Genomic DNA, 26,839 nt, shown 5'->3' with positions numbered 1-26,839 from the left:
CACTCCCTCCCTGTCCTCTCAAGGGCTGGCCCAGCTGCCCCAGACACTTACAAAAAGAAGTGCTCGTGGAAAGCAGGGTCTCTGCTGTCTGGAACAGTCTGAGTCTTCTGACATCGTCGTCCATTGTCATCAGGGATCAAAGAGATCTTCAATTGGAAAAAAAAAGCATTAGTTAACCTCCTAGACACGTAATTACCTAAACACAGCAGCTACCTCTGTGTGTCTCCAAGCTGCAAACTTCCAGTGTCCTTCACACCAGCCTCTACAGAGGACAGAATGGAGTCCCGCCAGATACTAGAAGGAACCATGGAACCCAGAACCAGTAGTGCTGGAGTTGTGGTACCACATCCAAGATGGCAGCCACAAGCCTAGTCAGAACTATTATCAGTTCTTCCCCAAACAGGGAAGTTTCCACCCTTGATCTTAGCTAAAAGGCCACGAATAATGAGCATTTTCTAGCCAGGTGTTGATGGCTTATGCCTATAATCCTAGCTACTCAAGAGGCTGAGATCTGAGGATCATAGTTCAAAGCCATTCCAGGTAGAATTATCAGTGAGACTTATATTTTACACTTAACCACAAAAAGCCAAAAGTGGAGCAGTGGTTCAAGTGTGGTAGGGCTCTAGCCTTGAAATGAAAAAGCCAAGGGAAAGCGTGAAGACAAAGAAGCTTCAGAACTGGCATGCGTGTGCACACACACACGCACACACACACACACACACACACACACACACACAATGAAGATTTCTCCTAAAAATCAAAGGGATCCTCTCTTCTAAATCCCAGTAGTCCCCAAGTACTTCCTAAGTTTAGGTCATGCTGCAAGTCACTAAACTTATATCCATCATCCCCTTCCCAGTGCTGTTCTCCCCCGACCCCCAATTCCAGGCTACTCCTATCCAAGCCCCTCTCCAGACTCTTGGCAGAGAAGGGCTTCAGAACAATGCAGAGGTGAGAGCCAGGATCTGCACCTGGCCACAGTGGACACCTTCTATGAGGCTCCTGGCCTTTAGCACCTGCTGGAAGCAGACCCTCCCTTCTGCCTGGTCTCTGACTTCATCACAAGCACACCCTTATTTGTGCAGGGTCTCTTAATTTCATGAGGGTTCAACCCTTGAGACACTCTTTCTGCTGCCCAAACCTGGCCATCCTGCCTCTAGTTTGGGGAGCAAAGGTGGAGACATTGCTTTTCACCAGAGGGCTTATATTTCAGCCATCCACATGTTCACAGTGCCACTTGTGTGGATGACCAAGATCACCCTTAAGGTGATACTTCTTTGTCAGATACCTGTGGCTCACTCCTGTAATCTTAGCTACTTAGGAGACTGAGCTCTGCAGGATTGTATGGTTCAAAGCTAGCCCAGGCAGAAAAAACTTCCTATCTCCAATGAACTGGCATAAAGCCAGAACTGGAGGTGTGGCTTGAGTGGCAGAGCTCCAGCTATGAGAAAAACAAGGTGAGAGCACAAGGCCCTGAGTTCAAGCCCAAGAACTGCCAAAAATAAAAAGGAAAAGGATGGACAAAAGAAGAGGAAAAAAGGGGAAGAATGCAGTCAAGAATCCAATGTAGGGCTGGGATGCAGACCTAGCAAGTGCAACCTCCTGGGTTTGAGCCCCAGTACCAAAAAAGAAAAGACAAAAAAAAATGCAATGTAGTCTGTAATCCTAGCTACTCAGGAGGCTGAGATCTAAGGATTGCAGTTTGAAGCCAGCTTGGGCATGAGAATTCCACTTATCCCCAATTAACCATCAGAAAACTGGAAGTGGTGCTGTGGCTCAAGGTGGTAGAGTGCTAGCCTTGTAAAAGCTCAGGACGGGCTGGGAAGATGGCTCAGTGGTAGAGTGCTTGCTTTGCATGCATGAGGCCCTGGGTTCGATTCCTCAGCACCACATAAGCAGAAAAAGCCGGAAGTGGTGCTGTGGCTCAAGTGGTAGAGTGCTAGCCTTGAGCTGAAGAGCTGAGGGACAGCACCCAAGCCAACTTGAGGCCCACGACCAACAAAAAAAGAAAAGAAAAAAAAAAAGCTCAGGAACAGCACGAAGGCCCTTAGTTCAAGCCCCATGACTGCCCCCCCACCCCAATGCAAAAAAAAAAAAAAAAAATCTGATGTATACCTTACAAAATTAACAAGAGTAAGGGAAGGGGTGGGTAGGGGAGGAATGCATGAGAATATTGAAAGGGGCAGCATTGATCAAAATATATTGTATTCATAAACTGCTTTGTTAAATAGCAACTCCCTAGTACAACTACTTCAAGGTAATAAAAAAAAAAATCTTCTTTTAAAAAGGCCAAGTGGCTCGAGTGGTAGGGCACTAGCCTTGAGGTAAAGAGCTGAGAGACAGTGCCTAGGCTGAGTTCAGGCCCCACAACCAACAACAACAACAAAAAAAAAACCTGAAACCTCTGTGCTAGGAAGGTGGCTCAGTGGTAGAGTGCTTGTTTTGCATGCATGAGCCCCTGGGTTCAATTCCTCAGCACCACATAAGCAGGAAAAGCTGGAAGTGGTGCTGTAGCTCAAGTGGTAGAGCGCTAGTGTTGAGCTGAAGAGCTGAGGGACAGTGCCCAGACCCAGACTTTAGACCCTACGACCGACAAAAAAAAAGGCCAATAAGTTGGAAATTTAATAAACAATAAAAGTTTCAGCTCTTGCCCAAAGGCAAAAGGAAGGAATCTATCCTAGCACAGGGCCTAGAGTAAATCTGAAAGGATGAATGAGGTGGCAGGATCCAAAAGCTCATGATGTCAAATGGCCCCAAATCCACAGTTGTGCTGGGACTTTGGGGCTCTAATTCAGTGACATGCTTGTTGATACCCTCCCTCCCTCACACACACACACACACACACACACACACACATACATGGCACATCTCTAGCCCCATCACATACCTTCACATAGGAATCACAGACGCCAGGCTCTCTGCTCATCAGGCCTTTGCCTTCTATGACTAAAAGAGAATTGGAAGTTGGAGTCAATGCATGGTGGGTGTGTGCATGTACACAGTAAAAGGTCTGAAAATTAATATACAACATGCCTGTAATAACAGTTATGGAATTACAGAATGCATTCCACTACCAGATTCTTACAGCTGGAAGAGAGTTTTAAATGTATTGAGTCCGGCTCATCTTTGAACAGAAAAGGCAGCTACAAGTGGGCCCAAAGGACTAAGAAATGTCCCAAATCTCAGAACACTGGGAATGGCAGTTGGATTTAGAACCCATGTCTCCTGGTTCTTGGTACCATCCAAGAGTGCCTTCCAGAATGAGAGAGCCATGCTGGAGAACTCCCTTGCCCTGTGAGCTGTCCTGGGTGATCGGGCAAAGTAGGTCACAAACTCAGGCTCTAGAGAGATCACCCGTGAATCCCACCACTTACTAAGTGTGTGCTCAAGTGAAGTTTCCTTGCCTCTATGAGGCTGGATTTGCCCATCTTCCCTAGATAGTAGTGATGCTAACATGAACTTCATATGATTGTCCTGCCCAGTAAATGAGATCATGCATTTAGTGTTGGGTAGAATAGCTGACAAATGAAAGAAGAAATAAAGGGAGAGATGAGAGTGGGGTGGGAGCAGGTCTGGTCATGAAAGTCAAGGGCAACCTATATGCCTGAGAACCAGGCCTGGTAGAGCCTGGGCCTGTGTGTGCTTTTGTGTTTGGCTTAGATGAAACCCTGGAGTTTGGCTCACACGGAGCCCCCAGTAGTCTGAGGCCTGAGGCCTGGGAAGCCAAAGGAAAGAGTGGGGATATGCTGGACGGATGGAGGGCCTGCCACTGGGGACAAGCCAAAGCAAACTGTGAAGGACAAATGGAGCCGTGGCAGCCAAGATGCATTTTGCAAAAACTGTTTGCACAGCTGGAGTTGGACCTGCAAGCAAAGACACCCCCCTCCTTCCTGGTCCTTGGGAACTTCACCTCGGGAGGGCCCCTTCAGGCCAGGAGAAGAGGACCCCGGGCGCCTGTAGGTCTGTCCTGTATCCTAGTTACAGTTCCTGCCTATACCCACCCCCCTTCACAAGGGCAGGAGCCAGGCCTGGTGACCTCCTGGGTCTCCAAGCCAGCAGCAGCAGGGAGGCCAACCTGGCCCCACCCTCAGGACACTCCCATCCCAATGCAAAGGCCAGCCCCCAGGTGGCACTGTGCCGCCAGGCTGTAAGAAGATAACAGAGGAAGCCACAAATAGCCCAGGCAGGTTGGGGGTGGGAGGGGGTGGTCCTAGAAGGAAAAAATAAGCAAAAGTGAGCCTTCCTTCCTGAGCTTAATAATGTTGGAGGAAGCCATATTTCTGCAAAAGCAGAGGAAAGGAGTATTCCTCCTCCTCCTCCTCCTCCTCCTCCTCCTCCTCCTCCTCCTCCTCCTCCCCCCCTCCTCCTCCTCCTCCTTCTCCTCCTCCTCCCCCCCCTCCTCCTCCTCCTCCTCCTCCTCCTCCCCCCCCTCCTCCTCCTCCTCCTTCTCCTCCTCCTCCCTCCCCTCCTCCTCCTCCTTCTCCTCCTCCTCCCTCCCCTCCTCCCCCCCTCCTCCTTCTCCTCCCCCCCCTCCTCCTCCTCCCCCCCTCCTCCCTTCCTCCTCCCCCCCCCCTCCTCCTCCTCCTCCTCCTCCTCCCCCCCCCTCCTCCTCCTCCTCCTTCTCCTCCTCCTCCCTCCCCTCCTCCCCCCCTCCTCCTTCTCCTCCCCCCCCTCCTCCTCCCCCCTCCTCCTCTTCTTCCTCCTCCTCCTCCTCTTCTTCTTCTTTCGAGGAAGATTATTACAGGGATTATTGTGGGAAAGTGTGTTCCTTGTGAAAAGGCACAGAGCCACAGTCAAGTAGGATACATTTATGGAGGTATCAGTAACTGGCTAGAACAGGAAAGTAGAGGCAAGAGCTAAGGAAGTGGCAGAGACAGTCAGGGCCTCCTGAGCTAAGGACAAGAGTCCAGACAGAGGAGGCCACTGTAGAAATTTGGTAACTATTTATGTGCTGGACAGAAGGAAGACAAAATGGATAAAAGGACAGATTAAATATAAAATCCCATCCGTGCTATGACTCAGTCATGCTCTTCAACTCTTCCAATACATCGTGACCTCTCAGACCCCAGGGCCTTCGCATTTGCTGCTCCACCTGAATGGACTCTCCCCCTGTCCTCAGCTTCTTCCTTTGGCTTAAGCCTGTCCCACATTTAGAATGGAGTGTGGATCCCACCAGCACCACCTAGACACAGGTAGGGGCTTTTCCTCCAAATCCCCAGTCCCTAGCACACAGCCAACTCTAGTTTTGAAAGAGATGGTTTTCTTTTTTCTTTTTCTTTCTTTTTTTTTGGTCCATAGTGGGGCTTGAACTCTGGGCCTGGCCACTGTCCCTCAGCTCTTCAGCTCAAGGTGAGTGCTCCACCACTTGAGCCACAGCGCCACTTCCGGTTTTCTAGTGGTTTATTGGAGATAGGAGTCTCACAGACTTTCCTGCCCGGGCTGGTATTGAACCGTGATCCTCAGATCTCAGCCTCCTGAGTAGCTAGGATTACAGGCGCGAGCCACCAGCGCCCAGCTTGGTTTTCTGTTTTCTTTAACAGAGTTAAATACATCGTTTACTAGATGCTGAGCATTTTACCAATATGACCTCACATAATGCTTATAATAACCCCGTCTTATGCTTCCTGTTACCACCACCATTTGACAAAGGAAAAACCTGGGCTTATGCAAGGTCACTTAGCAAAGTATCAGAGCCAGGGCACATATCCTAGCGGGCTGGCTCTGAAGACTGCATCCTAACTCCTAACCACGACTCTGCTGCCCATTGATGATCAGAGAAATGAGATAGTGAGAAATGAGACAGAGGAAAGGAAGCCAGGTGGGGTTGGGGGCGGGGAGGAGGGGAGGCAGGGAAGCCCTCTGTGGTGCTGCTGCCACCTGCTGAGGACAGAGGCTCCTGAGGTGGACCACACCACACCAGGGACAGGACAGGAGCTGGCCTATGGAGACAGCCCCTGCAGATGTCCAGTGTCACGCCCCCCACCCCCAACTCCAGGTAGGAAGGAGCGGCCTTCCCCATCCCCACCTGTGCCATACTCACTGTGGAGCAGCAGAACCCGGTCCTGGGCGTCGATACACAGCTTCAGCTGACCTAAGGAAACAACACAAACAAGCTCGCTTTGGCTCCTGGTGAGGGAAACAGAGTAATAAGGGGCAGGTGTGTCTTGTTCAGCTGAAGCTGAATATGCCTGTGGGCTGCTTGGAAGGTACCTCAGCAGCCCCCTGGCTCCTCCTCCCCTCCCTGCAGGGTCTCCAGCTCTGGGTCTCCAGCCAAGATGGGTCTCTCTGGTGACAGGGTGCTCGCTTCTGCACAAGGCAACCCAGGAAACCAGAGCTCACTTGGCGGTGGCAGCAGTGTTGGCAGAGGTGGAGGACCACACGAGGGAAGGGGGATCTCTGGAGAGGGACGGATCTCTGGCAACATCAGCTGCAATTGAAATATGCACATCCTCCAGGCTAGCAACCTTCATCCCAGCTCCCTATTGGATATAAACTGCACACCAGTGGCACCACACATGGCTAGAAATCCAGAAACATGGCAAAGACTTGATAAATCTGTTTCTTGATATAAAAGAGCTACCAGACATAGTAGTGCACACCCGTAAATCCAGCACTTGGGAAGAAGCAGCAGGAGGATGAGCTTGAGGCCAGCCTGGGTTTCAAATTAAGACCCTGTCTCAGAAAAAAAAAGTGATATAAACCATTTATAGCTGTATTATGGAATGGAATGGGCTGGAAATGTTGTTTAGAAGCTTTTTAAGAGAGACACGTGGCAGAACAAAACGTATGTTCTCTCTCACTCTCAATTTCTGTCTTTCTCTCTGTGTGTGCATGTGTGTGTGTGTGAATGAATGAATGAATGAATGAATGAATGGGAGAGGAAGAGATGAAAATTATGGACCAGGGCTACAAAGAGGTGAAACATGAGGAGCTAGGTGAGATTCTTTTTCTCTTGGCATATCTTGATTTTATTTAAATAAAAGGAAAACAAAACAACATGACAGCTTGGCACAGGTGGCTCATACCTGTAATGCTATAGTTATACAGGAGGCTGAGATATAAGGATTGTTCAAAGCTAACCCAGGTGGGAAAGGGAAGGGATGTACCAGCTCCATCTGTAGCAACCTGCCTAGCAGTCACCTCCCTTACCTCCCTCCCTGCAACCAGAGTCAAAAAATGGCCTCCTGTGATGGATGTATTCTGCCAGCTCTAAGTTCTTTTCCCTGAAGTCCAAAGTCTTTTCTTAGCATAGGGACCTCCCCTCAGTGTTCTCTGGAGACGCCTCCCAGCTGGTGGCTGCAGCTTGCGCTCTGCTGCTGGTTGGAGGAAGGGCAGGCGAGGTTTGGAGAAGAAAAAGGAGGAAAGCTCTGTGTCTCATAACTCTGCATGAGTCACCCAGCCATGGTGACCTGGCAGTGCCTGGATCCTCATTCTGTGGGGATCAGCTAGTCAGATGCAATTCAGATGCCAGCAAACCCTGCTCCAGCCCTCCCACCCACCAGAGTCCCCACTGTGCTCCAGCCCAGTACACAGGGCTCAGAAGCCCAGAAGGCTCATTCCAGTTCCAGCCTGACTAGCCTCCCTGCTTCTCTCCATTTCCCAGGGTCCATGGCTGGGAGGTGGAACCTAATGACAGAGGAGCCTGCATCCTCAAGCTGTGATGGGGTAATGCCACAGGGTGAGGCAGTCCTTGGATGACAGCCTCTGTGAGAATCCAATGTATGATTATCTCAAGACTTGAGCAGTTACCACTTTGGGGTTCCACAGAGCTGAGAAACTTCCAGGAGAAGATGGAAGAGAGAGGTTTGGAAACAGACAAGGCCAGCAGGAATGATCAGAGTTCATCAATCCTGTATCTATGATTAGAATGAAACATACTTTGCAAAGCCAGCTGGGGCCCAAACACGTTTGGATTTCCAAAGCCCTGGGAACCAAGGTATAGTGCACAACACCAATGACCTAATAATGGCCTTCTCCTAGAAATCAAGACATCTCCCAGGCCAGGTGTGGTGACACATGACTGTAATGGAGGAGGGAAAGGTAGGAGGATCACAATCTGAGACCAGCCCCAGGCAAAAGTGAGATCTTACTTGAAAATAATAACAATCATCATCATCATCATCAAAACATAAAAGGGCTAGGGAGATGGCTCAAGTGGTAAGGTACTTGCCTAGCAATCTTGAGACCCTGTGTTCAAACCTGGTATTTCCAAAGGAGAAGGAAAAAAAAGTCTTCCAACATAAATGGCCAGTAATCCCATTGGAAACACTTGCTGCCCCCTACATGTGGCCCTGAGTGAGAGAGGGCAGATCTGAAATGCTCAGAGGGCCCTTGGAGAACTCCCAGCCCAGTGGTTTGACAGGGATGTGAACAAGAGAGAGGCTAGAGCTGGAGGAGGAGGACAGGCCTGGGGTTAAGACAGAGTCAGAATGCAGAGGAGTCTGCGAACTCACAGAAGCTGCCTTTGTAGGCCCTGAGCAATAGGCTTTCCTGGGGAGGGACCCCAAGCTCCTCCCCGCTTTTATAATAGAAACCAAGCTGGCAGACCAGGCTCCAGGTTCCCTAGTCAGTTCTCAGGCCCGCAGATGAGGGTAGATAAAGAACGGGACCTTCTTATGGGCCACATCTGTCCCCTCTGTTCTCCTCCTACCATTCTCCTCCATCAAATGTCCAAGGCCTCTGAAGCCATCTAGCCCCAGATCCTCACAGGAGCTAGAAGAGCCATACTGAAGGTGGAAGACACCTCGCTTTGAGCTCCATGTCCAGGGTAAGCCCAGAGCCTGTTCTGGAAGCCAGAACTCTGCCTGACTTCTTCCCAGGCCCCAGTCTTCTAGAATCCACAGGTCTCTAAAAGGCCCCTCCTCTAATGAGAGTGGCTACTAATGTAACCCTTCATTGGCTTGCCAACAGGCAGCCAAGAGATGGACGGCTCCCAAGAAATGACTCTAAGTCTAGAGAGAAGAACCACTGAGACATGAGGCTGGGCCCTGGAGTCTTCAGCTGGGCTAGACAATACCAACTCAGGATGTGGCCCTTGATCTCTCTGGCCTTTTCATCCATCCAATTTCTTCTCCACACTTGGAATGTGGCCCATGGGAGCCCGCAGAAGTGTTCAGGCTAAAGTGCCTAAAGCCATCCTCTGTGGGGGTGTGCAGAGACCCTAAAGAGGCCAGTTCCCTTGGGATTGTAGTTGGCCAACCCCATCTACAAAGGGTCACAGCCATCAGTGCCAACACAAGCTGCAAGAGTATACCAGGGAACAGGGATCCAAGGGAAAACCAAGTCAGAACAGACAGGGTCTCCTAGGGCTGAGAAAATGTCAGAAGAGGGTAAGTTTCAGAAAGCATGAAAAAGCAACAAGCCCAGATTCTTCTGAGCCCAGGACTGAGAGCTGCAGATTCCCAAGGCACCATGCAAAGGATATGGGAGTTAGCAAAATAAATTAAATCCAGGGGGTGAGGGGTGACTGGTGGGATAAAAGCTATGCTGGGTCTACCGCCTCTTTGATTGACACGGCCTCCTATGAAATACGATGTCAACATGACTTCCCAACCTAGTTTTCCTTCCAGAAACAGTGCTCTGGGCAACAGAAGTCTTCCAATCCACTCAGCACAAACTAATCAATTAATATGCAGGTCACTCAATGAATTAGATTGCTCTGGATTGTTCATAAGAAATTATAGGGCCTGGGCAAGCCAGTAAATTAAAATTTCTAAATCTAACACCGTCAGCATCTGACATTGGCTGAACCATAACACCAACCAAGTCCTCTGGGGCTCAGCCTCAAACATGTCATATTCCCTAACCCTCACCCTCTTCCCTACCCTAGGCAGTGCCACAGTAAACCAGACCCCAGGCCAGAGCCCAGCTTAGGAGAAGGCAGGCCGTATTTATCACTGTTTACTAAGGACTCAGAGCTCTACTGCATGCCTTTTGTTTTATTCCTTACAAGTTCACCAAATAATTGCTATTTCAATCCTCATTTGCAAGCAAGGAAACCAAAGGCTAAGAGTAAAACTGGTAGCACGGTCTAGCAGAGCTGATATTTGAATGAATGTAAGTAGCCAGGCTCAGGGCCTGTATCAGCTGGTTGGTCCCTGTGGTAGATTTAAAATTTGCCGACAAGATCTTTGATGATCTTCAAGAAGTGGAGGCTAGTCCCTCCCTTCCAGCATGGACATTAGCCATGTGCTTCCTGGTGGGGGGCGGGGGTGGAGGAGAGACACATGACAATAAGTGACTTCCAAGGACAGTATATAATAAGCATTAAAAGTTCCTTTAAAAAATCCTACTGGTTTAATTTCACCCATTTAAAGTATGTTATTTGTTTTCCTTACATATTCATGGGATTGTGCAGTCACTATTAATTTTAGAACATTTCCATCCTCTCTGGAAATCTCTTTATTTGCATTATTCCCAATGCCTTTCTCTCCCCTACCCCCACAAGACCCTGTCAACCACCCATCCACTCATTTCTCCATGGATTTGCCTATTCTAGACATTTTGGGTAAATGGAATCATAAACATATGGGCTTTTGTGATTCATTTTATTTGGTGTAATATCACAAGATTTACTGTGCTGCAGCATGCACTGATAACTTCATCCCTTCTTGTTGTTGCTGTTGTTGTGGGGCTTGAACTCAGGGCCTGGGCACTGTCCCTGAGCCTCTTTGTACTCAAGGCTAGTGCTCTACCACTTGAGTTACCAGCTCTACTTCTGACTTTGCTTTTTGTTTTGTTTTGTTTTGGGGGGGGGAGGGTTGGTAGTTAATTGGAGATCAGAGTCTCAGACTTTCTTGCTCAGGCTGGCTTACAGCTGCAATCCTCAGATCTTAATATCCTGAAGAGCTAGTATTACAGGTGTGAGCCAATAGCCGTTCCCCAATTTTTTTAACAGGTTTTTGGGGGCTGGGAGGAGGGGATTGGGAGAGATTTTTTTGTTTTTGTGCATTCATATTTGTATCACTTGTTCAGAGTGAAGCTAATACTCACCAGGAGGCAACTTGAAGGGTCAGCTTGGAGCTCCACCTCTTTTTTTTTTTTTTTTGTTCGGTCGTGGGGCCTGAACTCTGGGCCTGGGCACTGTCCCTCAGCTCTTCAGCTCAAGGCTAGCGCTCTACCACTTGAGCCACAGTGACACTTCCGGCTTTTTATGCTTATGTGGTCCTGAGGAATCGAACCCAGGGCCTCATGCATGCAAGGCATGCCAGCTTCCCAGCACTGAAACGCCACCACTTGCCGAGCATCATGTGAATAAGCAAGCCATCTTACAAAGGACCCCTCCCCCCCCCCCCCAGTTCCAGAAACTCCTTCAGAGAACCAGGCCCTAGCTGACACCTTGACTGTGACTCCATAAGAATCCCTCAGCAAAAAACCTCACTCTATGCTCCTCTCCAGCTCTGGACACAAAACAGTGCAATAATAAATGTTTGGTCTTTTAAGCCAATAAATACTGAGACAGATTGCCTCCATAATTAGGCCACTTAAATTGCATCTCAATTCTGAGGCAACTTTTCAACTTTAAAAGCTGAAACGACAAAATACAATTTGTTCTGTGGTTTTGTTTTGATTTTTGTGCACTTCTGGGCCTTGAACTCGGGACCTCTCACTCTTACTTGGCTTTTTCACTCAAGGCTGGCACTACCACTTGAGTCATACCACCATTTCCAGCTTTGTTGCTGGTAATTTGGAGATAAAGAGTCTCAGCGACTTTTCAGCCTAACCTGGCTTCGAACAAGGATCTTCATTTCTCAGCCTCTTGAACATCTAGGATTACAGGTATGAGTATGAGCTACCATTGTCTAACAAAATAGTTTTAGGATACACCAGAATTAAGAAACTTCTGTTTTTGAAGTTTTTTATTAGCTTAATAGAGAAGGTTAATAGATGTAAACCACACCATTGCCACTAAACTGCAATATGTAAAACTGAAACATGTTCACCAAAAGGTATCCCAGGACCTTCACACTACTTCATCTGAAGAACAAACTTTTTTGTTTTTAACACATTTGTATACATTATATAAATTTTGTAAATGTCTATTTGTATGCAATGCTACTATATGTAGAAAAGTTATATCATTCTGTTTTTTGTGATGTTCCCTTACATTTTACTATGTTTTAAAATCACAACTATAAGTCAATTTTTTTTTCTTGTCAGTTGTAGGACTTGAACTCTGGGCCTGGGCATTGTCCTCAGCTCTTCAGCTCAAGGCTAGCACTCTACCACTTGAGCCACAGTGCCACTTCCAGTTTTCTGGTGGTTTATTGGAGATAGTTTCCTGTCCAGGCTGGCTTTGAATCACAATCCTCAGATCTCAGCCTCCTGAGTAGCTAGGATTACAAGCGCCTGGCTGTAAGTCAAATTTTAAGTCCAACATTGTTAGTTTTGTAAACTAGCATCCTCATCTACTTATTATTAAAGTTTGTTCTCCATAATTAATTAAATATGTGGCCTTTTATAATGACAAGCATCTGTTAGATACTTGCTTATAGCCATCAGCCATATAAGAGAATCCATAATTTATTTTCATTGTGTTTTTCATTTGTGTTATGTCTCAAACTACCAAATAAGATTTTCCACAATACAACACTGGAGAAAGAACCTGAGGAAGATGGGTAAACTTTCCATGTTAATGGATCAGAGAAATTAAGATTGCAGAAATATCTATACTCCAGAAAGCAATCCATAGATGCAATGCCATCCCCACCAAAATAGAAACAAATTTCAATCTTACAAATTCATATCGAAGCATACAAAATTCAGAGGAACTAAAGCAATTCTGAACAAAAAAGAGCAATGCTGGGACTACCACAACATATTGACATCAAAACTACAGGCTGATAGTAACAAAACCAGCATGGTACTAGCACAAAAACCAATATGTAGATCAATACAATAGGCTGAGCAAATAACATGCTTTTCATATCAGGAAACATAGATTTTATCTCTACTAGAAATGAAGCAGAGAATTCATAACTACAAAAGATTTCATTAAAAAAAGTTTCTAGCTGGTGAGCTGGTGGCTCACATCTATAATCCTATCTATTCATGATGCTGAGATCTGAGGATCAACGTTCAAAGCCAACCTGGGCAGGAAAGTCCATGAGACCCTTATCTCCAATTAACCACAAGAAAAACTGGACATGGAGCTTTGGCTCAAATGGTAGAGCACTAGCCTTGAGCAAAAAGAGCTCAGAGACAGTGCCCAGGCCCCAAGTTCAAGCCCCACAACCAGAAGAAAAAAGAACATTTCTAGCTATGCACCTGTGGCTCACACCTGTAATCTAGCTATGAAAGAGACAAGATCTGAGGATCCTAGTTCAAAGGCAGCCCACTCAAGAAAGTGTGTGAGTCAGGCGCCGGTGGCTCATACCTGTAATTCTAGCTACTCAGGAGGCTGAGATCTGAGGATCGTGGTTCAAAAATAGCTTGAGCAGGAAAGTTCTTGAGATTCTTATCTCCAATAAGCCACCAGAAAACCAGAAGTGGCATTGTAGCTCAAGTGATAGAGCACTACCCTTGAGCTGAAGAGCTCAGGGACAGTTCCCAGGCCCAGAGTTCAAGCCCCAGGACCGACCCCCCCCCCCCCAAAAAAAAGGAAGTCTGTGAGACTCTTATCTCCAATAAACTATATATGTAATTTGTGTACATATGAATTAATAATAATAAACAAATAACATTAAATAAATAAAAATAAAAATTTAAAGCTAGAGTAGATTTGTGGCTCAACTGGTAGTATGCTAGCCTTAAGCAAAAGAAGCTCAGGGATAGCACCCAGGCCCTGAGTTCAAGCCACAGGACTGGTTAAAAAAAATGATGTTTCTATTTACCAGAAGAATGATAATTATAAATTTGTATGTTCTTAACATCGCTTCAAATTACATAAAAGAAAAACTGACAGTTACAACACCAAGTACAAGTATACAGTTACAGTAGAATTCTCTTCTACTTTTTGTCAGTATTAGAGATTGAATATAAGGCACATGTTAGGGGCTGGGAAGATGGCTCAGTGGTAGAGCGCTTGCCTTGCATGCCTGAGGCCCTGGGTTTGATTCCTCAGCACCACATAAGCAAAATGAAAAAAGCTGGAAGTGGCACTGTGGCTCAAGTGGTAGAGCTCTAGCCTTGAGCTGAAGAGCTGAGGGACAGCGCCCAGGCCCAGAGTTCAGGCCCCACAACTGGACCCAAAAAAAATAATAATAATAAGGCACATGTTACCCAAGAGCTCTACCACTTATGCCATACTCGAACCCTTTCATTTGTATTTTGTTTTTGAAATAGAACTTCACTAAATATCCCAAGCTGGCCTCAAACTGTTGATCCTCCTGCCTCTACCTCCCAAGTACCTTGGATTATAGCCATGTGTCACCATAGCAAGAATTTCTTTTTTTTTTTGTCTGTCATGGGGCATGAACTCTGGGCACTGTCCCTCAGCTCTTCAGCTCAAGGCTAGCACTTTACCACATGAGCCACAGTGCCACTTGCAGCTTTTTCTGCTTATGTGGTGCTGAGGAATCAAACCCAGGGCCTCAGGCATGCAAAGCAAGCACTCTACCACTGAGCCACCTTCCCAGCCCCTGTAGTAGGAATTTTAACATACCTATATCAGTAACTGATATAATTGTGTGGGAAAATCAGCAAAGAAACAGATTATTAGAACAACATAATTAGCAAGCTACTTTTTTTTTTTCTATCTGCCATGAGGCTTGAAATCCAAGCCTGAGCACTGTCCCTGAACTTTTTCACTCACTGGCTAGTGCTCTACCACTTTGAGCCATAGCACCACTTCCAGTTCTCTGGTGATTAACTGGAGATAAGAATCTCATGGACTTTTCTTCCTGAGCTGGCTTCAAACCTTGAACCTCTGATCTCAGCCACCTTCCTAGCTAGGATTATAAGCACGAGCCACCAGTGTTCAGCAGCAAGCTACATTTGACACATCCTACCACTGTAAAATTCTTTGCAAATATGCAGGGATTTTATAAAAACTGGCTATCAAGCTGGGCACCAGCGGCTCATACCTGTAATCCTAGCTACTCAGGAAGCTGAGATCTAAGGATTATGGTTCAAAGCCAGCCTGACAGGAAAGTCTTTGAGGCTCATATTCAATTAACTAGCAAAAAAAGCAAGAACTGTAGTTGAATTTATTTGTTGAAGTTCTCATATATAATACCTTTAAGTCAGAGGGAAGAAGTTAGGAAGAAACAACTTTTGAGGAGGAATATATTTCCTGTTTACTGAATGTGTATGTGAGACAGAAACAGAGACAGACAGAGAGACAGAGACAGAGAGGGTCAGAAAAACAGAGAGAAGGGAGAGAAAGAGCTAGAGGAATGGACAGAGGGAGAAAGGGAAGGAAAAAGAGAGGAAAGAGAGAAAAAGAGAGAGAGCAAGAGAGAGAGAGAGCATTTCCTGTTTATGTTCTTTATCTATTTTTTTCTGATGAGGTAGGTCTATTTTTTCCTTATCAGTCCCAACATACACCTATTAAACACTAGCTGTAAAATGTAATGGACCACTTCCTTGCTTTCTTGGTCATAAGCACACAGAAATACACTGACACACAGCTGTTCTCTGACTTTTGCTTTGCCCTATCATTTGGTAAATAGTGCTTAAACTGTTTGAATAAGGAACCCCTGATATTAAATTTTTTAAAAAGCCAGAACTGGAGTGGTAGATTGTCAACCTTTTGCAAAGAAGCTAAGGGACAGCACCCAGAACCTAAGCTCTGGAATTGGGGGAGGGAGGGGAAGACAAGCAATTATCAACAAGCCTGAAATGTTGAATTTCTGAAAACTCCCAAGCAGATGGACTCAGAATGACAGAAAAACCCAGAGAGGACTCTGACCAACAACTGATGAGTTCCTCAGAAATGGATGGGTGTTCCAAGCCAGGCCTGGCAAGCCTGCCAGGCTCAGAGCGGCAGGGCTGGAGACAAGGACTAATGGGCAGCTGGCAGAGACACACTGCAGGCCATCACAGGGAACAGCTGGTGGGCATCTGTGCCCAAGCTTTATTCGTACTACAGAAAACAGATTGTTCATTTCTGTGGCTTCCAAAGAGAAGCAGAAAGGGAAGAAGGCCCCAGTAAACACTGTTGTGCCATAATAAACATGGAAAAAGGAAAACCTTGCTTAGCCAATCTGTGCCATTCACAGATACAATCCACCTTCACAGCTAAATCTCTTGGTGACACAGGAACTCCAGACACGTCCCTAGATGCTGTATTTAGAGCTGTCTCCTATGGTTTCCATCCTGCTGGTTCACTGTGGGCACACATTTCTCAAGAGACGTGGGTGTGCCATCCATGCCCATGGCTACCTGCAGCCTGTCCATCATCTCTTGGCCCACACACTCTGTTCTCTCCCCTGGCCCTTCCCTACTTCTGGTCTACTCCACCTCAGGTGGGTTCACAATTCGGTTCATAGACCCCGCCCCAAGTAGGTTAATAACTTGGCTTATCAGGTAAGCCAATAAGTTTGAATCCTTTCAAGAAGATATTCTATAAATATTGATCCAACATTTTTGTGAACTATATAAAATATGCCTAAAATTTATAGGGAAAATTAAGGGATGCAGAAAAGCCAAAATAACTTTGACAAACAATAACAACATTGAAAGATTTATGCTTCCTGAATACAAAGCAACAGTAATCAAGACAGTGTGGTTCTGGCATAAGGACAAGCAAAACAAATCAATGGAATAGAATTGAGAGTCCAGAAATAAACCCATAAGTCTATTATCAATTACTTGTTAATAAAGGTATTAAGATCATCCAATGGGAACATAACAGTGTTTTCAATAAATGGTGCTGGAACAACTAGTATTTATAATTAGGGGAATGAAACTGGAGTACTGGAGATATAGCCAAGTGGTAGAGCATTTGCCTAGTTTGTGCAAGGCCCTGGGTTCAATGCCTAACACCACACACACACACACACACACACACATACACACACACAGAAAAGAAAAAGAAAAAAAGAACTGAACTATTACACAAAAATTAACTCCAAATGGATCAAAGACTCAAATATTTAAGAGTAGGAATGTAAACTGGGCGCCGGTGGCTCACGCCTGTAATCCTAGCTACTCAGGAGGCTGAGATCTGAGGATCATGGTTCAAAGCCAGCCCAGGTAGGAAAGTCCATGAGACTCTTATCTCCAATAAACCACTAGAAAACTGGAAGTGTTGCTGTTGCTCAAGCTGTAGAGCACTCGCCTTGAGCTGAAGAATACAATGACAGTGCCCAAGTCCAGAGTTCAAAAAAAAAAAAGAGTAGGAATGTTACTGTGGCTATGGCTCAAAGTGGTAGAGTACTAGCTTTGAGCAAAAAACTCAGGGACAGTGGACATGCCCTGAAGTCAAGCCCCACAACAACAGCAATATGTGTGTGTGTGTATACATATATATTAGGGACTAAAATATTTTAGAAAAAACAACAGTTCTATGATTTAGATCTGACATAGATTGACATTAAATATACAAGCAACGAAAGAAAAAAAAGCCAGGTGCAGGTGGCTCATGCTTATAATCCCAGCTGCTTAGGAGGCTGAGATGTGAGGATTCCACTGGCAATCTATGTGGTTTAATGGACTAGTGTCCTCAGAAAGACTGGAGGGGAAACCATGTAAGAACAGGACAGTCCCCACTCCTGCACACTCTTGCTTGCCTTTATATTTGGCCATAGCTGCCCATTCAAGCAGCTAGAAAGAAAAAGGAGTGGGTTAAAAACCTATATAACATTTGATCTCAATTGTGTTAAGATGAGAGAATAATACATATTAATAATTACTATACATATATAGTAAAGGAATGAACTATTACTGACATTATTTACTTTGGGGAGGGGGGAATATGACATCTGAACTCAGGGTCTTGTGCTTGCTAGGCAGACACTGTATACTTTGAGTTACACCCCAGCCTTACCTTATTTACTCTGTAATCAGGACACAGCTAAAGTAACAAGGCCTCACTGCTCACTGTTTCCTGATCATTCCCAGATTCTGGACAACTCCCTTGTCTCTCAGAGCCCCACATCTCACTGGGGTTAACAGAATGCCCTGTAGGATCAAGAGCACTAATCATGGCACCTGGTGAGAATGCCACAAATCAGTAGTTCATTGTGCTACTTATTCTCCTCCACCAGCCAGACCAGTGAATGACAGGATGCCAGACCACAGCCATCTCCAGGAGCTAACTCACTGCTTTTCCAACACTCCTTCTGCCCCTGCAGAAAACAGCAGGTTGTAAAAAGCCACGTGTGTTGAGCAGAAGTGAGCTGGAGAGGAGGGAGGCCAAGAACCCCAGCAATGGCCTCACTCCTTGGGTGCTCTGCCTTTGAAAGCTGGGCAAAGTCCAGTTGTGTTGCACTGTCTGGACCTTCAGAAGGAAATTGCATGCAATTAAAACAAAACTCTGCTGGTCAGGTCATCTGGGAAGGCAGGAGCTAGGGTCCCAAGACTGCTACTAGCCCATGGGAGATCTTCCTCCCTACAGGGAGTTGCAGGACCCATGAGGAAATGGCGGGCTGTGCAGGGCTGCCCTCTGGAGAAGAAGTGTCACCTGTGGCTACTTGAAGCCAGCTTTGCTCAGGCCTTTGGGGGAGCCCGCTATCTAGAGGCTTTTTACTATTCAGCTTTAGTAGGAAGACAGTCCTGAGACTCTCCTAAGGTCTATCTGTGTGGAGAGAATCCTCCCCACCCCCTAGTCTGTTGGTCAGATGCCTGATGGAGAAGCAGGGTTACAGCCTCCAAGGTGAGCTATGAGGAGGTGAAGCCACCAGAACCGAAGGAAAGCGAGTGAACGTTATCTCTAGAGGCTGCCACTAGTGAGCTGTTGGCCAGTGGGGAACTTGGTGGTCTCTGAACGATTAACTGGGGTGTGATTATTTCAGCCAAGTGAGGCAGAACCAAGTGCATCTGGCACCAGGGGCGGGCGACAGGTGGTGTCCGATGGCTGGCCCGCCCCCCGGGGGGGGGAGCAGGGCGTCCTTCCGGATCGCAGGAGGAAGGGTCCAGAGAAGTGTCCCAAGTAGAAAAGGCACCTGCTCCCTGCCTGCCGCCTGTCACCATGGGGGCTGGCCGATCTGGGCCCCGAGGGAGGCGGCCCCGCGCCCCCACCCCGGCAGCCGGCCCCCCAGACACTTACCGAAGGTGGAGAGGTAGAAGGACAGGTTGGGGTGGGCGCGCTGGCTGCCGAGGGAGACCCGGTGCAGGGAGCGCTGCATGCTTGACCACCTGTAACCCGAGATCTTGGCGGTGTTGCTGCCCGTCACCGGGGCAGCGGGCTCGCCTACCCCCAGCGCCAGCGTCCCGGCGGCGGCGGCGGCGGCGGGCGCGGGCGGAGCGGGAGGCCCGCCCGGCCGGCCCGTGCGTTGGAAGGGCCCGGGCGCGCCTGCCGCTGATTGGCCCGCGCTGGTTTGAATGGGGAGATTTCCACCTGCTGGAGCCGGAGCCGGAGCCGGAGCCGCCGCGCTTAGACCGGCCGCTGGCCACCGCGCTCATCACTACACACGGGGACCCCCTGGCTCGGGCATCTCGCTTTAGGCTGGAAGTGCCAGCCCTACGGGGGCCTGGGCGGGCTTGGCCTGCTTGCCCTGCTCCCCTAGACCGCAATTAGCCTGTTTTGTAACCCAGCTTTGAACTCAGACCTGTAATCACCAGGCACCAAGCAAGGGCAAAGGAACAACCTCCTGGCCCAGGGCAGTAGAGTTTGGCAAAGAACAGGACATCCCCAGACAAGGCTGCAGCCCCCTTCTCTGCCAGCCTGGATTGCTCTGTGTCTCTGTCTCTGTCTCTCTCCTCTCCAGTCTCCTCTCTCCTTCTCCCTCTCCCTCTCCCTCTTGCTCTCACTCTGTGTGTGTGTGTGTGTGTGTGTGTGTGTGTGTGTGTGTGTGTGCATGTACCAGTACTGGGGCTTGACCTCTGGGACTAGGTGCTGCCCCTTAGCTTTTTTGGTCAAGGCCGGGGCTCTACACTTGAGCCATACCTCTACTTCCTGCTTTCTGCTGGTTAATTGGAAATAAGAGTCTCATGGACTTTTCTGCCCTGGCTGGCTTCAATCACAATCCTCAGATGGCGGCTGCTTGAATAGCTAGGATTACAGACATGAGCCACCAGCACATGGCCTGGATTGCTCTCTTGAGCCTCCTCTTAGACTAAGAGCAGCCTGGCACAGGTCCAGATGGGAGCAGCTTGCTCTAGCCAGCCTCACACTTCCCTCTGCAGCCTGGTATCATCAGCCAGCAAGGCAGGACCCCTTCATCTGAGGAAGCGGGAGCAGTCTGAAATCTCCCCAGCCTGGTATAGGGAGGCAGAACTGAAGGGTAGGTCAGCCCATGGATTTGTCAGCAAACATTCATGAGACACCTCCAGGAAGTGGTTTCACACCAAGACATCTGCTCTGCAAATCTCTGACTGCTGTCACTGTGGGAGGGAAAGCTGCTGGTCCCATGTAAAATCTAAAAATGGGAAGTGTTGGAGTTTATCCCTTGTCCCTGACTCCATTGCCAAGTGTGTATTTGTGGCTCAGTGATCTATGCACTGAAGACAAGATTGGGGGATGCAAGAGAGAAGATACAGACAGATAAACATGAGAGGAGAAGGTGGGGGTGGGGGGGGGGAGAGAATATGAACCATTTGCCAGGAGCTGAGCTGAGCAATCTAATGCCAGGAGCTGAGCTGAGCAATCTTCACATATCATCTCAGATTTAGCTTTCACAGTCAGACTAGGAAGTATTAGCTGTAATCAACCAGGGAGAAATCTGAACCTCAGCCAGGTACTCGTGGCTCCCTCCTGTAATCCCACTTAGAAGTCTGAGACCTGGAGGATTGCAGTTCAAAACCAGACTAGGCAGAGAAGTCTGAGAGACTCCCACCTCCAATTAACTAGCAAGATGCTAGACTGGAGACATGGCTCAAGTGATAGAGTACCATCTGTGAGCAAGTCAATCAAGCAAGAGCTCAAGGCCCTAAGTTCAAACCCCAGTACCAGCATAATGGAAAGGAAGGAAAAGGAGAATGGAAGGAAGGAGGAAAAGAAAGAAGGAAGGAGAAGGAAAGGAAAGGAAAGAAAAGAAAGGTCCTTTGTTTCTCCTCAACCTCCATATATGCCCCATGGCCAACAGCAAATGGAAATAGCAGAATTGCCTTCCTTTTTTTTTTTGGTTGGTTATGGGGCTTGAACTCAGGGCCTAGGTGTGATCCCTGAACTTCTTTTGCTCAAGTCTTGAGCTCTACCACTTTTTGAGCCACAGAACCACTTCTGGTTTTCTGGTGGTTAAGTGGAGATAAGAGTCTCAAGGACTTTCCTGCCTAGGCTGGCTTTGAACCACAATCCTCAGAGCTCAGCTTCTTGAGGGGCTAGCATTACAGGGATGAGCCACCAGTGCCAGGCTCAGACCAATCTTCTTGAGGTAACTATGAAAACTAGATACCACAGGTTCCAAGGGCCACCAGCAGGGTACAGAAACTAGAGAAGGATACTTGTAGGTAATAGCAAACTAGGGGTCAGGCACAAATGAGTCATATATAAACTGTCAGATTATTTGAATCCTGGCACCATGTACAACCCTGTCCTGCTCTCTCTCCCCTGAATTTTACACCAGAAGCAGCAGGAACAACAGCTCCTTCTCCAGGCCCCAACCTATTGACAGATGTACATACCTGAACCCTGAACCTGGGAACGCCTGATTCTCTTCCTAACTGGAGGAATCTGAGTCCAGGCATCCTTTTTGTGCAGGGAAGTGGCCGGGGCCAGTTGCTCCATCTCATCAGGGACAGTTACAGTCTCAGGCACAAGTCACAGGAAGTGGGCAGGATCCTGTGTCCTAAGGTGCTATACACCTGCAGGAGTAAGATCAGAGCATGAGGTAGGCACCACCAGAAGAGCATGGCCTTCCCTGCATGCCCAGGGAAGAGGAGGGTGATACACTCTCCTCATGGCTCCACAGGGATCACTGTGGACAGAGCCCAGGACCACAGGGGACCTCCTTGCCCTCAGAAGGTTGTGAACAACCTGCAAATGCAACACTCAAAAGGATTAGACCTGGGGCTGGGAATGTAGCTTTGTGGTAGGAGTGCTTGCCTAACATGCATGAAGCCCTGGGTTCGATTCCTCAGTAGCACAGAAACACAAAAAGCCAGAAGTGGCACTGTGGCTCAAGTGGTAGAGTGCTAAGCTTGAGCAAAAGAAGTTCAGGGACAGTTCCCAAGTCCCTGAGTTCAAGCCCCAGGACTGGTCAAAAAGAAAAACGAGGATGTGACCTGGCAGGAGAATGGTAGAGTTTTACTGTCTGCACATGGCCTGGAAGACACTCTCCAAGACCCACACTGGGCACTTGGCCCCTACTCAGGACAAAGATTCACTGCCTTGAGCTTCCCTCTGGCCTTCTCCTGCAGCTGACCAGTGAATGCTGGGAAGGTCTCAAGGCTGCCTAATCCTCAGCAGACCCTTCTGGATGGTACCACCTTCACCACCTGCAATACTTTTACATCTACCAAAAAGCTGGGTTTTGTTTGTTTGTTATTTTGGTGTGGGTTTTTTGTTGTTTTTAAAAGCCCAGGTTGCCTATTTCTCAGCAGCTATAGGTCAGAAGTGTATGGGAGCCTGGACAGTGAACTTGGAAAGAGACTTGCCCTATGTACCTACATTGCCATACACAGTTGGCATCCAGAAAGTTTGGAGATCCTGGTTCTCTCTTCCTCAAAAAGGCAGGGGAGTTTGAAGTACAAGCCTGGCTGTCTCTGACCTGCCCTGAACACTCCAGCACCCCCTAGGGGCCTCTGCAGCTATCTGTCACTTCACCCACACCCACACACTTTCCACATGTGCAGAAACATATCACACACCACTATACACACATATGCGCTCCCCACAGAGACACATCTCATGTACATATATATAGCCCACATACACATCTGAATAAATACTCCAGATATACCTATTATATGTATTCAAGCTAATCCACACATTGTGTGTGTCACATACACAAGAATACAGGCATACACAAAATGTACTTAAATCCAGGCATTGGTGGCTTGTGTCTGTAATCCTAGCTACTCAGGAACCTGAGGATCACTGTTCAAAGCCAGCCCAGGTAGGAAAGCCCACAAGACTCTTATCCCCCAATATACTACCTATAAAGCCAGAATTAGAGCTGTGACTCAAGCAGTAGAGCACTAGCCTTGAGGAAAAGAAGTTCAGGGACAGCTCCCAGCCTTGAGTTCACACCCCAGGCCCTGAGTTCAAGCCCCAAAGGAAAAGGCACAAAGGAAAAGAAGCACTTAAATACATTACATACACATACATGTAATGTATAATGCCCTGTCTCTGCTACTGCGCTAGTTTGATGACTCTTCAACTGAAAAGTAAGGATACATGTAATGTATAATGTATGTAATGTATATCTATAATGTGTGCATACATGTATGTATTTGTACATATAATATATGTATAATATATACATATGATATATAATGTATAAAAGATACTACATTCATATACACGGAATGGTTATAGATATTTTTTACAGACTAACTTTAGAAGAAATATTTGGATTTGAAAAGGAAGGATGGATTTTTGTTATTGACTACAAAACAACCTAGTGGTCTAAATCTAATAAAAAATAAAATTTTTTCTAAATAATAATAAATTAGACTACTAGATATTAAATATTATTTTAGTAGTATACTAGAAATAAAAGAAAAAATCAATGGAATAGAGTAGGAAGTCTGAGGTTAAAAAATTATTTAGGGACTGGGAATGTAGCTTAGTGGTAAAGTACTTGCCTAGCATACATGAAGCCCTGGGTCAATTCCTCAGCACCACATAAACAGAAAAAGGCAGAAGTAGCACTGTGGCTCAGGTGGTGGAGTGCCAGCCTTGAGCAAAAGAAGCTCAGGGATAGTGCCCAGGCCCTGAGTTCAAGCCCCCAGAACTGGGCGTGGGGAGGGGAAGAAAGAAAAATACATTGATTTCAAAAAGCGAGAAGAACCAGGGGCCCATAGCTCACACCTGTGATCCCAGCTACTTAATAGGCTGAAATCTGAGGATCACAACTTGAAGCCAGCCTGGGCAAGAAAAGTCCATGAGACTTTTATCTCCAACAAAAAGCCAGAAATAGAGCTGTGGCTCAAGTGGCAGTGATAGAGCGTTAGACTTGAGTAAAATAGGTGAGGGACAGCACCAGGCCCTGAGTTAAAGTCCCAGGACCAGCATACACACACACAATAATAGTAATAAAAATAAAAAACTACAAAGGCATGGGGCTCACTGGGTGCTGGTCTCATGCCTGGAATCCTAGCTACTCAGGAGGTAGAGATCTGAGGATCATAATTTGAAGCCATGATTTGAAGGCAGGAAAGTCCATGAGCCTCTTACTCCCGTGATCCACCAAAAGTAAGAAGTAGAACTGTAGCTCAAGTGGCAGAGCAAGCACCAGCCTTGAGCAAAAAAGCTCAGGGACAGGACTTAGGCCCTGTCCCTGCTACTACACCAGTTTGATGACTCTTCATCCGAAAAGTAAGGATGGAATGAGATCAGGACCAGGTGATGGAAGGAAGATTGAATACATAGAATTCTGACTTAAGAAAGGAAACTGCAGAGGGTACCCCTTACAGAGACACAAGACCTGGGAAAGAAAGCGGGTCTGGGGGCAAAGTTCCACTGGTAGTTTGTTATGTGCCAGCTAAGTGCAGTTACAGTACATGAATAACAATATGCTGGACTGGAGTTCAGAAAAAAATTCTTATAGCAACTCCCAGGGAAGCCACAGGCATGGATGAGAGAGCCCAAGCAGGATATTTCACATGAGAAGAAGGCACAGGACAGAACCAAGAAGAGTACCCGCGCAATAGCAGACAAAAGCCAGAAGAGAGAAGAAAAGCTGGGGAACACACTGAGGAGCAGATAATCGTCAACAAGGTCAAATACTGTCGGAGGTCAAGTGGGTTAATAGCTACGAAGTGTCTATTGAATTTAGCAACAAGGCAGCCATTGTTGACCTTCCATCCCAGAACAAAATGCTAGAAGGCAAGCGCTCCACATGAATGAAAATGTACCAAATTTACTCTAAAAGGAAAATAAAATACCCTGGGCTTGAAGCCAGAGAATATTCTTAGGTCAGGATTGTTTTTTATTGTTTTTTTTTCCTTGTCCTAAATTTGACCAGCTGGAATGCTTTGTTAAGTGGGACTTTATTCCCCCCTGAAATGGAGGATTTGCCTTTTAAGAGTATGCTGCCTCTTCATCTTCAAGGCAAAACCAGTGTCCTTTGAGTTCTTGGCTCTCTACGGGAACAGATGCTACAGAAATCAGTGGCAAACTTTAACTCACCTCTGACCAAAATACACAAATGGTCTAAGTGGGAACCAAGTAAAAACTGAAGATTCCACTGTGAGCTGATTGACCTTGCTTCAAAGTGAAGGAGGCCAGGGCAGCTCTGGCTCACGGATCAGGATACCAAAGAGGAGAGAGCCACACAATAAGTTCCAGAGATTTATTTAAACACACACACACACACACACACACACACACACACACACACACACACACACACACACACTCCCTCCAATCTTCTGCAAAGTATTGGGGAGCTCATGAGTATGAAGAAAGTACCCAGGGCTGGGAAAGAACTACCTAAAAGATCCCCTAGTGTAGGAGACAGTAAGTGGAATTTTCAGAAGACTCATCTCTAGTATTTCTTAGATTCAATACTGTTCTAATTCTACAAATAAAATTTAAAATAAAGCAGAAAAAACAACTTGGAAGACCCCCAAAAGAATCAAACTGATCCTAGTAACTTGATTGCTTGAGAATATTTATAGGAATACAAATACATCCAGCACCCACAAAGTAAATTTCTTCATTTCTGGTATGTAATAAAAAGTTATTAGACATTCAAAACAGGAAAATACAACCATAATGAGGAAAAAAATGTAATTAATAGAAATGAACCCAGAAATCAAAACAAATGATAGAATTAGTAGACAAGGTCATTCTGTAATTCTAGCTACTCAGGAGGATGTGAAATCAGAGGCTTGGAGTTCCAAAGCCAGGCCAAACAGAGAAGTCCAAGAGACTCTTATTTCTAATTAAGCACCAAAAAGGAAAAAAAAAACCAGAAGTACAACTATGGCTCAAGGGGTAGAGTGCTAGCCTTGAACTTTTACAAAAGCTCAGGGACAGCACTCAGGCACCAAGTTCAAGCCTTAGGACTGGAACACAAAAAGTTATTACAACGCTAGCTGGGAGCTTGTGGCTCATGCCTGTAATCCTAGCTTCTCAGGAGGCTAAAATCTGAGGATTGCAGTTCAAAGCCAGCCAGGGCAGGAACATCTGTGACTCTTTTCTCCAATTAACCACCAGAAAACCAGAAGTGGCTCTGTGGCTCAATTGGTAGAATGCTAGCCTTGAGCTAAAGAGCTCAGGGACAGTGCCCAGGCCAGAGTTCAAGCCCCACAACCGACAAAAAAAAAAAAGTTATTACAACTCTATTGTATATGTTCAAGAAGTACTTTAAGAATATTGTTATGCTGGGGCTGGGAAGGTGGCTCAGTGGTAGAGCGCTTGCCTTGCATGCATGAGGCCCTGGGTTCGATTCCTCAGCACCACATAAGCAAAAAGAAAAAAGCCGGAAGTGGCGCTGTGGCTCAAGTGGTAGAGCACTAGCCTTGAGCTGAAGAGCTGAGGGACAGCGCCCAGGTCCAGAGTTCAGGCCCCACAACTGGACCAAAAAAAAAGAATATTGTTATGGGGCTGGAAAGGTGGCTCAGTGTTAGAGTGCTTGCCTTGCATGCATGAGGCCCTGGATTCAATTCCTCAGCACCATATAAGCAG

General features: G+C 46.8%; 1 protein-coding gene across 2 annotated transcripts in view; it reads right to left on the bottom strand.

The window, feature by feature from the left end:
• Rgs3 (regulator of G protein signaling 3) overlaps positions 1-19,286 on the bottom strand; it is a 127,163-nt gene extending 107,877 nt beyond the window's left edge. For both annotated transcript variants that reach the window (XM_042695468.1, XM_042695484.1), the window contains exons 1-4: positions 19,151-19,286; positions 6,041-6,091; positions 2,888-2,946; positions 52-146 (exon numbers count right to left, since the gene is read on the bottom strand). In XM_042695468.1, the coding sequence (XP_042551402.1) occupies positions 52-146; positions 2,888-2,946; positions 6,041-6,091; positions 19,151-19,229 (284 nt within the window). In that variant the 5' untranslated portion in view covers positions 19,230-19,286. The remainder of the gene's footprint in view (positions 1-51; positions 147-2,887; positions 2,947-6,040; positions 6,092-19,150) is intronic.
• Between the last annotated feature and the right edge of the window lie 7,553 nt (positions 19,287-26,839).

Source organism: Dipodomys spectabilis, unplaced genomic scaffold, assembly GCF_019054845.1.
Source record: "Dipodomys spectabilis isolate Male_0828 unplaced genomic scaffold, ASM1905484v1 ptg000006l, whole genome shotgun sequence".
NCBI classification, from domain to species: domain Eukaryota; kingdom Metazoa; phylum Chordata; class Mammalia; order Rodentia; family Heteromyidae; genus Dipodomys; species Dipodomys spectabilis.
Note: the sequence above shows the minus strand (reverse complement) of the source record. Positions and strands in the feature narration are given on the sequence as shown.